This window comes from Styela clava, chromosome 1 (assembly GCF_964204865.1).
Source record: "Styela clava chromosome 1, kaStyClav1.hap1.2, whole genome shotgun sequence".
Classification (NCBI taxonomy): domain Eukaryota; kingdom Metazoa; phylum Chordata; class Ascidiacea; order Stolidobranchia; family Styelidae; genus Styela; species Styela clava.
In genome coordinates this window covers 6,196,723-6,209,236 of record NC_135250.1, presented here as the reverse complement: position 1 = coordinate 6,209,236, position 12,514 = coordinate 6,196,723, and the positions used below count along the sequence as shown (strand labels likewise).

General features: G+C 36.1%; 1 protein-coding gene across 3 annotated transcripts in view; it reads right to left on the bottom strand.

Moving 5' to 3' along the window:
• The window catches only part of LOC120348634 (uncharacterized), a 57,154-nt gene that overhangs the window by 16,661 nt on the left and 27,979 nt on the right, over positions 1–12,514 (bottom strand). For all 3 annotated transcript variants that reach the window (XR_005570251.2, XM_039418813.2, XM_039418814.2), the window contains 2 exons: positions 3,159–3,240; positions 241–2,923 (listed from right to left, as the gene is read on the bottom strand). Coding sequence is in view for 2 of the 3 variants with exons in the window: in XM_039418813.2 (XP_039274747.2) it covers positions 241–2,923; positions 3,159–3,240 (2,765 nt within the window). In the remaining variant the exon portion in view is untranslated. The remainder of the gene's footprint in view (positions 1–240; positions 2,924–3,158; positions 3,241–12,514) is intronic.

The window sequence follows — 12,514 nt, the reverse complement described above, 5'->3', positions numbered from 1 at the left end:
CCAGTGCCGATTTTTCAATGGCTCAAAGGGGAATAGATTCCAAATCAAAGAACTGGTTGATTTGATGCGTTTCTCTGGTATCAGGCGCCTTCTTATCATATTTTTTTGCTTCAATTTAGTTAAAGACTAGGTTTTTTTGTTATTGTAGAATGACCTTCTATTGGGTATAAAACACAAATAATAACTGTAGTATTTTAATTATGAAGAAATATTTGGAAATATAATCAATGTATAACATACTTTTCTTCTTCCTCTGCTTCTTTATTATCGGAAGTTTCTTCAGTCGATTTTTCAGTTTCTGTTCCAGATGTAGTTGAGACGGGCGAATCCATTTGAAGTCTCTTTTCCCGCCTCTTTCTTCGTCTCTCTGACCAACTGCTAAGACTATCGTTTACCAATACTTCGACGTTTTCGTTACCATTAGAAGGCGCAACATCACCGTTTGTGTGCTTTGTGTTATTGTTGAGATCTTCCTTATGGGTGGTTGCACGATCCCGGCTTGTCTTCGTGCTTATTTTGACGTCAGATGTGAATTTCTTCTCGTGTGTGTCTTTCAGTTCTTTTGTAGTTGTAGATGCAACTCTCTCGATTTTTTCGAGAGAAGTTTCCGGTTCAGTGGGTTTTACGCGCCGCGTACGACGTGTGCGCGCAGAATCTTCAGTCGCGCTACTAGAACTTGACTTACGTGATTTCCTGTCAACGTCGGCAGAAGATTCGCTTGAGCCGTTGCTGATTGCTTTTTCAGTCTCAAGTTTAGACTTCATTATGTTTTCTTCCTTAGAATTAGAACGCAATGTGCTTCTTGGTGTAGCAGTTGTCATGGTTATAGTAGTTTTACCTTTGCTATGAGTAAGGTTAGCATTTTCATCGCCTCCTTTTTCGAATTTTGATACGTCGATTTTTTTACCAGAAGCGCCAGGAATTTTTACGCTCCCGTTTCTTTTGACAGGACTGGGTTTATCCGAGTCGCCGTTAACTTGAACCTTGAACTTCTGAATGCGGCTTCTCACGTCATCACCAGTGTTTATTGGCCGATTGCGATCGTTGCGGGATCGCCTCGTTGGTGACGGCTTAGTATTTCCGTCTTCAGTGGCCAAAATTTGCTGCTTCACGCTTACTCTGGATTGCAGAGCTCGAGTTGAAAAACGATCCATGTTATTTTCTTCTGGGCTGCTGTCTTCGTCGTCAGAAAGCTCTGCACTGCTGCTACTGCTCGATGAAAGTTCAGATTGTTTAACACACTGCTTCTCCTCAATTTGAGTGGAGATAGGGTTGTTGTCTGTGAGTTCTTTACCAGCGAGTACTGGTTTTACAATTACAACGTTAAAAATTTGAGCTCTTTCGATTTGAAAAACAGGGTGCGCTGTCAAAGATCGGTTAACTATTTTTATCCTGGATCGCGATTCTTCGAAATTTTCTGTAGTTGAATGATTCTCAACTACTGTTACTTCTGTTTGTTTCGATTCTGCTACTATACAAGAAGGGTTTTGTTCTTCTTCAAAATTCGAATCAACTTCGAATTCTCTCTTTTTATCGACTTGGTCTGATTTTTCTGTTTCGACTGTTGTTGGCAGTGACGAATTCTCTTCGTCGTTATCGGGTTGTTGTTGTGCTGCTCGAACAATCTCTGATAACGTTTGGGATCCTTCTTGGTCTGTTGAAGCGTCTGAACTTGAACTAAGGTCAGTGTCGCTGTCGTTGGCTACTTCGTATACGTTTTCGTCTTCACTACTTGAAGTACTGCTACTACTTCTTCTTGAAGCTCGGCTGCGGATATGGACGGGTGATAAACTTGATTCAACTTCACTATCGGGGATCGATTTTTCAAAATTTTCTGCGTTGTCAGAATCGAGTGTTTGCAACTTCTCTGCAGTGTCCTCTAGTGGCAGTGATTCTGATTTGAAATCAAGTTTTGGCGTTTCTTCTAACTTAGGTGAGATTCGAACTTTTTCTTCAATTTTCGGCTGTTGGTTGTTTTCAGGTTTGTCTTTGGCTGGTGTTGTTGACGAGCTTGGCTCGACTTCAGAAAGGTTATGTATTGGCTCAGTTTTTGATGGAATTACAGCAATATATTCCTTGCTGTTTTCGCTGTGGGTGGGTGTATCAACCTTCAATGGAGCAAGCGTTATCGAAGGCTTACTAAGAGGTGAACTTACGCCAATCTTCTGTCCTAATATTCTCCCTAAAATGCTCTTTGACCTTCTAACGTTACCTCGAACGATTGGAATAGGTTGAAAATCACTGGAACGATTTTCTTTTGTGCTTTCAGAGCGTCGCAAACCTGTTACCTGCAAGGACCTTGTAGGTTGAACAGGCAGTGATGTATTTACGGTTATGGTAACAGGCTTCGATGGTGGAGACCAAATTTGCTTTCTGAAGCTAGAATTTCCCGAAACGGAGAACGGTGATGCTGTTTTGTTATGACTTACAGTACTGGATACAGTTACAGGGGTAGACGTAAGTATCTTTTCGTCCGGTTTCTGTGCCTTGTCGGTTAATTTATACTCTGGTATATTGTTATTTAAACTGTCCGCGTATTCTCTGAAATCGCTTGGGACGGATTCCACTACTTTACTTAATTGGGGAGAACTGTCGACCTCTTTAATAATAAAATCTTTTGGGCGGGAAAGTTTAAACGAACTTGTGCGCTGAACTGCTTCCGCTGGAGGTTGGTATGACGGTCTTGGAGTTCTCAGTGACGTCGAACGACCCGAAAACCGGGATAATGTTGTCGTACCACCAGGCTTTTTGAAAGAAACTGAAAACTCTACTGGGGTGTCAGGCTTCAATTTGTGTGATGACCGATCGGATTCGGGTTTGGTGTATGTTGTTGTAGTTTCGAAAACCGACTTTTGTGTTAATGTGGTTGGAGTCTTGGAGGGAGAATCGGCTGCTTCAGACCGACTACCCGACGGTGTTGAATCTAAATAAGAAATACAACAAATTACAAAAATATTATTTGGTCCAATTCCGTATATGGTGTGATGAATAAAATTGATACTGATGGTTGATTACTTGCTGTATCCCAAATGTGATACTTATGGCTATGCTACTATTTACCTAACCAACAGAATATAGCACGTATACAATAAATAGTGAGTTCCGATTAGTGCCATCAGTCAAAATAATTGAAGAAAATTACGGTTAAAATTTCTCACCTCCTTCGCGTAAACTTTCCTTCAACAGTCGGATCGTTTCCCGGATTTTAACTCTTTTATCGTGATCTTTATATTGTTTTAACTGAAAATGAAAGGGAATTCGAAATTTAATAAAAATTTGTAACATAAGAAGCATGTTGAAGAAAATTGGAATGAAATTGGGATATGTCATACGCCTCACGGTACTATGATGGCGAATGAAGTCATAAGCCAAACTGACCAACAGATAATCGATCGTAATCAGCTACTAATTCTGATACACCATCTCAGTATGGGCCCACTACAAAATACCCTGGTATTCTCAGTTGTCACAATTCCGATTTCAATATAGTTTCCCTCCGCCCTGTACAGTCCAGCAGACGACAATACTCTACCGTTTTCTTGGTATTAAAATTTCATATTAAACAACACTACCACGAAACACTGATTCTCAATATTTTATCCCAAATACCATACTTTGTTTCACAATGCACAATACCATCATAAACAAAACAAAGTCTAAACTCAAAACAGTAGGTAACAATTCAATTATAAAATACAACAATGTCAAATAATATGTCATGCTACCATTATAACATCCTCGCGCAATACTTCAATATCTGAAATCTCAAATAGCTTACTGAAATACAAAATCAAACGTCTAAGGCTGAGCATGCTATTAATCTCCTAGCTATAAAACAACACAAAAACCTGATATCAAAAACACCGCTACTAATTCTAAGTAGACACTCGTTGTATCAAACCTTTATTGAAACCAAATATCAAATTCAATGGCGCGTTTGAGATCATCCGATAATATTTTAAGTGACAGAAGATTTTGGGTTTCTAAAATCGACTCAATGTCTATCTGTCTATACACGAATTGCTATACGATTTCAACAATGTAAGACGTGGTCATGTTTTGGAGTGTTTCCTCGTTGGTCGCCGATTGATGACTATAGGTTTTAATAAAATAAGATACCGTTTCTATTAAAATCTGTCGCGTTCAAGTTAAATTTACATAAATTTCATCTTGCGCTTTTGCACCCAATAGGTATCTAGATAAGTAGCCACTTATAAGTTGAGGCCTTCTGTGTTTAGAAAGAATCTCCTATATCGGCTAGTCAATTTAATTAATGTACTATGCAGTAAAATCGGTTCCGGTATAATTGTGATCTACTGGATTTTCGTGGTATAACTTGCGATCTAGATCCAGTGACGATATAAACGATAGCTATCACCAAACTAAAGGGCCACAAATTTCATTTGAGCTTTTTACTCGATTCTCGGTTGATTTAGTATAAAACCAAACGAAACTTATGATTTACTAACCCTAGTTCATATGTAAGTTTTTATAGATTCAATCACTACACCGGTACCAACAATCTTTAAGCTGTACAGTATTGGTTAATTGCTAGTACTTGATATAATATATTTAATCTGAACTTAGCAATAAAAAAGTCAATTAACTGAATTGTACAGAAACTCTACTTAGTAGTACTTGTACTACTATACGCTGCATGTATAATTGAAATTCTCTTTTCATTGCACAAATGAGAACTTGAATCACTTGAACTTGAGGTTTGAAGTAACTGATACTAAGTAATAAGTAATATAAACCACGCATTCACACAGTCTTCCCAACAGAAAATAGCACTTAGCAAATGGATGACAACGCACGCACAATACATGGCTAATTTACTGTTAAAAATACGAGCGAAAACTAGTTTTAAATGCAGAGTAAATGAAGCAGATGCATTATTATACAGACACATTCGATATACGTTTAAAATCAGACGTTTCACTAACATTTTTGTCAAAATTGAGTCGAGCATAAAATTGATCGATGTGCGGTATATTTCTTTTATTTGCAAACAACTGTCTACCAAAATACACATCTTAAACCAAATTGGTGCTTATTGTAATTTTAATCAGTAGTCAGAAGAAAAATACATAATATATCCGGCCACGTTTATACAAACATGCATCGAATGAATTATCGGTGGACCAAACATGGCGATGATGGGACAGTAAATGACAAAAACTACTCTTAAATGAAGATGAAAGAAGACGAATTTGTTTCTGCGGTCGTTGTATTCATTTTCTGAAAAGATATATTTTGTTTGTTGTTGGGATTAAACAGGGCAGAACAGATTGAACTATGTACACGCGAGGCCACCTATGTATTCATCTATGGACCAAGCGTCGACCAGGATGTGAAAAAAAATAATAATGCTTGAATAACTTTCATGTTGAGAAAACAGACAATCGAAAATATTGTTTTTATGTAAAATTTGGTTTTAAGGGTGATTAAATAGTTTGAAATTGTCGAAAACGAAAAGGAAGTAAATTTCAGAATTTTTCTAATTAAACAACACTGTTCATCTTACACGAAATAATTTATTCGATTAGTATGTCAAAATATTTTTATTATCTTCAAAAATTTGATCCATACCTATTTCTATTTATGAGACGTTTTCGCGTATCCAATCCGAAAAAAGTTTTGTGTAAACAACAAGAGAGCTACTGCGAAAGACTGCTTTCAGATACGGCATTTTCTACCCAATTTGTTACAGCGAAGGTAAGCCGAGATTTTTAAGCAGTGACGACAACAAATTAGGTCTTGAATAAATAATCCTTAACTAACATGTTTTCATATACCTTGTTTCCACACTGTTCTTTCATATGTAAGCTACATACCGATGTATACTACGCTGTATAGGTACACCGTGTTTCCACACTGTTCTTCCATATGTAGGCTGCACACTCCTGTATATCACCCCTATATTAAATTAACATTTGCTTTCAATATCCACTAAAACACCTTCAAGCTTCAGACTTCCCAAGCCAATCTGAATTTCCGTTTGCTCACAGAACTACCGCAATGACGTAATCAGTCAAAAATCCTATGATTAAGCATAAGGCAACTCATGCAGACCTCAAAATTTTATGACACAATTACAGACAGTCATTCAAATAATAAATCAAATTATGTTCGACCAAATTTGATCGATCTTCAAATACTCGCTTTTTCTATGATCATACCTGTACGAGTAAATTTGTTCTGTGTGTAAATATTGAAAAATAAAATTTTGGGCGCGTGGGAGATATTTCTAATCACACGAAGGTCAAATTCGATGTTCCCTATTTACAGTCGAGGAAGAGAAGTCAGATTTTGAATAATTAGGAATGGAGTTTCCAAATTAATTTAACACAAATACGGCAGATTTCAATATTCGGTCATATTTTGTAAATAGGAGAATAGGCCTTGCTTTGAGCAAACACGAATTCTATAAATTCCGTCATATGATTGAAATGATAATTCGTCCACTTACACAAACTGTACCCTCCCTTTCAAATATTTACTAAATGTGAACAAAAGTTCCTCTTGCTACTATACCTACTTCTGCATTTTCATGTTATATAACACGTCGTAGTCATAAGTATGCAGTGTTCCGAATAGTAAGACATGTCCAACCTCCACTGCCTTGACAAATGACTCTGCATAGCTGGCTGGTCTCAAGATACATTCCGAAAACGTCGCTGTCCAACAAACACACTCTGTTGGCATAGAGTGAATAGACTACCCGATTATAATTGATAATTCAAAATATACCATTCCCGCCTCAAGTACGTGTACCTTGTCACAATGCAAACAATACGCTTTGTTTGCGATTTATAAAAGGCCACAAGTGGGCGTAATTATATTAATAAACGCTAGTTTGGCCAAGTATAAATCGTTGATTGTATCCATCGCCCATCTGTGGCACAATGATTGTGTTTATTCGATGCTATCATGCAAACGTACACGTACTTGACGCAAATTGAAAGTGTGGCGTGTCCCGAATAGACATGACTTAAATTGGATGACCGGAACATACATTGTATTTGCATTACGCTTGAAACAGTCAAATTGGATTGTATTCACCACATAAGGGCCATCCAAATGCATTCTCGAAATCAATATGCGGAAATTCATTATAAATTAAACATAGACTGAAGGTCAGGAAAGACCAAAAGTGGTGTAAATTTATAGAGTGAATGCATATAAGTAGATATAATACGATCTGACTAAATACGATCAAAGTATATTATTTCCCTTGTACATAACATAACGTTACATGTTACACTCTGTGGCATAAGGTGCATTTCAAATGATATTTCAAATACGTATTGTCATTCGATTTTATTTATTAGTCTCATTGCCACTGATGAAGCTGAATATTCATATTTTAAACTTGAACCAAACTCGGTATGATTATATCATACAGATTCCTTTTACTATAACTGTTTTACAGAAACTATAACAACTTTACAGCCCTAGTTATTACAGAAAACGGTTTGCCGCGATGACAAGACTACATCAATACGTTCATTCCCAATAAATTGTTCGAGATCCACATTATAGTTCAAATCCAAGCTTATGATTAATGTACTTAATTATCGTTCGCTCCAGGCAACAATTATGTGTGCGAAACTTGGCAATGAACCTAATTTCACAAAATTTCAAATGTCAATAAACCGAGAAATAATGATAAATCAGTGGCCTTGTAGTATCACAGGTACTCGCTCGAAAACGGTGAAAAAACAAATAATTGAGAAAATTGTCTAAAACAAACTCCTTTAAAAATGCCTCAAAAACCTCCAAAACTAGTGATTATACATTTCAAAGTGTGAATTAAAATGTTCGTGGCTGTAGTCACTCCTTAGTACAAATAGTTAATTATATAAATTCCGATGTTAATTAAATGTAATTTTGGCAAAACGATCGTAAAGACACTTTGGAGAAGAAGAACATCAAAATTAAAAAAAATTGGTTGTATAAGAAATCAATTTTGATGATGCCTACATGAATAAACTGATATTGAATTTTACATATATTATGAGTAAAGAAGACTATAAACGACTCCATGTGAAGTGCCTTTTTGGAGCAAAATGTGCTAAATTTAGTGTTGATTGACAAATTATATTTTATTAATCTTTTTTGACAAACAAATTCCGAATTTCCAAAATGATAATTTTGAAGCAAAAAAATTTCATGTTCACAGCCTTTTCAATATCTACCCCAGAATTATTATTATAGAACCGCATTCTCTTAAAGTTCACGGATAATCATAAAAACAACAAACCCTAGCACTTCTTGTATTGTGTTTGGCGAGAGTCTGGAATTTTGACAACAATACCTACAGTACTAAATAATGAGAAAATATCCTACAAAACACATATATATTTGGTTGTATTAATATTATAAGTACAGTCCAGATGATTATAAACATGATACAAACCATAATGTGTCTAGACTAGACATGACATATAAATTCCGTCATACTGAGATCAATATTCAGAGACTAGATATCATTATAAAATTATTGTAAATGACATTTCGTCCGAATTCGCATTCAGCATTTTTCGATAAAAATAAAATTGGAAATTGAAGCTGAAAATGACTTCCTGTCGGATAGAAATCTTGCATGGATTGGTTTCGCTTCCGAAGGTCCGGTGGAAATAGGGTATTAGATCGAACGGTGGTGATTGGTCAACTGTGCTATACTGCTATTATGATGTAACAAATACACCAATTTTCGCTCTTGTTGCCTGACTTGGGTATGGCAAGGATCACGTCTATGGCCCATATCATCTTTCAATCCCAAAGCACATGCTTCTTTAATTGAATACAATATACCCCTTCCCTAACATATCACGATATTTTCAGAAATTACCAAGATTTAATAACTATTTCCATTTTATAATTTTAAATGTACTTTGTATTGCAACAAAGTTTATATTTCGAAGCTTTATTTCGATACTATGACATAAATCATAATTTGAGCCGCATTTTATACATTATCTCTTTTGAACAATAAAGTTTTTATTTTCATCAATAACAATATGCTATAAAGATCATACTGATTTTTGCGAGTATGCCCGACTCCTCCTTCATCATATAAACACGGAGAACACATTCTTTAATGATAAAGCCCATCAGTCATTCCAATTATTGAACTCTTAAAATGTTAAGGTCAAAAACAAGCATAAAAACATCATAATCCTCACTCGGCCTAACGTGATCTTGAAAAGTGATTCCAGACCGATTTATAAGCGTTTCAATACTGTGTATTAGACTATTAATCATTGATATGTGGGTGGTAAAATACCAATCTCTTATCGCCTAGTCATTACTTGGTATGATATACAAAAATTTGATGCGTAATAAAAAGGGGTATAGGGACGTTCACAAGGCAACTGGTATCCACTTTGGTGGGCTTTTGATGAAAATTACCATTGAATTGTCCTATACGAAATAAGACGGACGTTTGTCTAATTAACTGGGACTGGGACATACTTTTCCAATTATATTTACATATACTAAACGCCGCCAAGAATGTCTGCGTAAATGATGCCTTCCCGACTCAAACCACTAATGGATAATACTCCTTTACACCAGACTACATTACTAAAAGTTCCATTATAAATAGCCGATGACCAATACAATATATTCCCTATCCATTCTACCGGCACTTTTGTTACTTGTTATATCTTCAACCCTTCCGGGTACGGGTCAAGTTCTGACTTGCTTACAGGGTCCACCTTAGTCTGTGGCAAACTTCAGCCCTAATGAGAATTGTCCGCTTCGCTGATCCACTGCTAGACAAACTGGTGAAATGTCCGGGCAGTTGAAGCAGACAAGTTCTATACTTTAGTATGAAGTACCCTCTCATACGCGTGTGCGAAAATGATTTACCAGATCGATTAGAAAAAATGCCGTTATAAACTGCGGTGTAATTATTCAAAATATCTAATCACGCATTCCTATGGAGGTACAGTTTAGTACTATTAAAAATGTAATAAATTAACAATCATTCCGAAGTCATAACCAATTTGGGTCAAAGTGGTGGATTACAATCATATTATTAAAATTAAGCCATAACAAATTGATGATGCAACTTGAAAATTTAGTGAATATGCTTAAATTTTTAATAGCATGTGTATCTATCAATAGCTGTTTAGAGGCATACACGGTTATAAATTTTTCTGAGAAAATGATTCAAATAAAACATGACGCCACTAGAAATGTCCAAAATGAATGCACCGCAATTTCATACGTGTAGCTCAATTTGTATGCAGATATTGTACCGGAAAGGCGTAATTTGATAAATTCACAAACTCAAGTATGAATGGCTTTATATAACTAGACGAGCTTGAATACCGCAATTAAACTGTTCAAGCATGAAATAGACTATAAATTTAGCAAATTTTTATTTGGAACACGCTTGATTAGACAGAAGTTCAATGAGATGGTATTTCGGAAATGAAAAAAGCGAGAGTGCGTCACACCTGCCGAGAGCACACGCACGACCCGACAAATGGCTGAGAACAGCAGAATGCAAATTAGAGAATTAAATGTTAAAAATATCAATTCCAATTCGAATTAAAAATATATCATATCAGATGAAAGCATATTAATTTAAAATGAAAATTCGAAAATACCTATTGTATATTGGCATAACTTTTTATTTTCGTTTCTTGAATGGTTGACTGACATACGTAAATCACGAGAAGAACTACAGTAGGGTGTGAATAAAGATTTCAAACGATTGGTGAGCGCCTGGCAGAATATTATAGACTGAAAAATAGTATATGACAATCCATTATAGTTAAATTACTATCAAAGATGCAAGTATCCTCTCGAGGTGTGATAATTGTGTAGGCTGATACCGGTAGGTTGGCACCGTCTTTCCGTTTAAATGTTTACGCATATACAACTTTTTTGGGAGAAAAGTCGAAATATTCAACACAAAAATAAATCTACCAACAACGAAAAGACAACTATTTAATTTAGTTTCATTTTATAACATATGCGGTATAACATAAGCGTGTTCGTAGACATGTAACAACCGGAAGAGATTTAAGTATAATACCGGAAGGTAAACAATCACGTTCAAAATGAGTCTACCGGTCGCGCCATTGCCCGAAGAAAATGGACAATGGCCCACTATGTTATCACATTGCATTACAAACGGATCTGATAAACTGAGATATAGCAAAGAAAATTGCTAAGTTATTCGAGTCGTCAGTTTCTGTCATTTTGACAATGCTATCCTATGCTTAACCTACTGACGAACCTGAATAAAGACTTCCATGTCGCATTAGAACAAATCTTGGCCTTTGACCTTAATGTCACTTGGATTTGAAAATACAATACCAGTGCATGTCACAAAAGTACCGTTTGAGAATATCGTTATGTTAAAGAAAAATATAAAACGCAGATCATTATCACCCACCCACAGATAATTCATGGAAGTGGAATCATAGAATTATCCAAGTCAGTATCGGTCATTTTCTAACTTAGCTCGGCTCTTATTGGAGGTCGGCGAAATCTTATGGAAGTACTCTGGAATTATTCGATCCATACGGATCAGAAATACTGACCTTATGATGAAAGGGTGCAATTACCTTTAACACGACATATTCGATATGGATTACTTACTAGCAGAACATCAACGTAGCAAATGTAAACATAGCAAACATCAATTTTCGAGGGTGTGAACAAGTAAATGTCTGTATTCAGCTACATATTGATAAAAATAGAAAAAACTTGCTATATCTCCAGGCTTAACCAAAACAGCATGTTTGATGACACCACTCCAAGCATAGCCAAACCACAGCATTTAGTTTAAGCCTAAATCTCGACTGAATTTCACTCCATCGCGTTGTTATCACTGAATGATATAACTAGAGCAAGACATTTCTGATCCAAATTTGTCTCACGCTTGAAAAACTCCGTTTTCCGACTGAAAATACTTCAGCTGACATCATCTATTCGTCGTCTCGTCGTTACGGTACTGTTATCGGGGAACATTGTACAATTTTCCAAGCGTAACATTCCAAAAGCAATAAACTCGCTTCATATGTTGTTGTTTCAGCTAAACCCTCGCAAAAATATTGACCAGCTAACTGCATTGCTGCTGCAAAATAACGCACAGAAGAACCTAATCACGAACTGTTATCGGAGAAGATGGTACAACTTTCCAAGCGTAACATTCCAAAAGCATTAAACTCGCTTCATATGTTGTTGTTTCAGCTAAACCCTCGCAAAAATATTGACCAGCTAACTGCATTGCTGCTGCAAAATAACGCACAGAGGAACCTAATCACGAACTAACTTAATTAACTTGCTGACTAAATTAATGAACGATAATTATGATAAAGTGGCGAAATAACCGCACGCAAAAGCATTTTACATGATGCATATGTCTATCTATCATTCGCCCTAAAGCAAATCGGCTTAAGTTAAAACGATTCACCGGACCAAAGAGGTCAGTCAAAATAGTAATATTGTTTACACTCGGCCATTGCTGAGATTAAAAACGACTCAA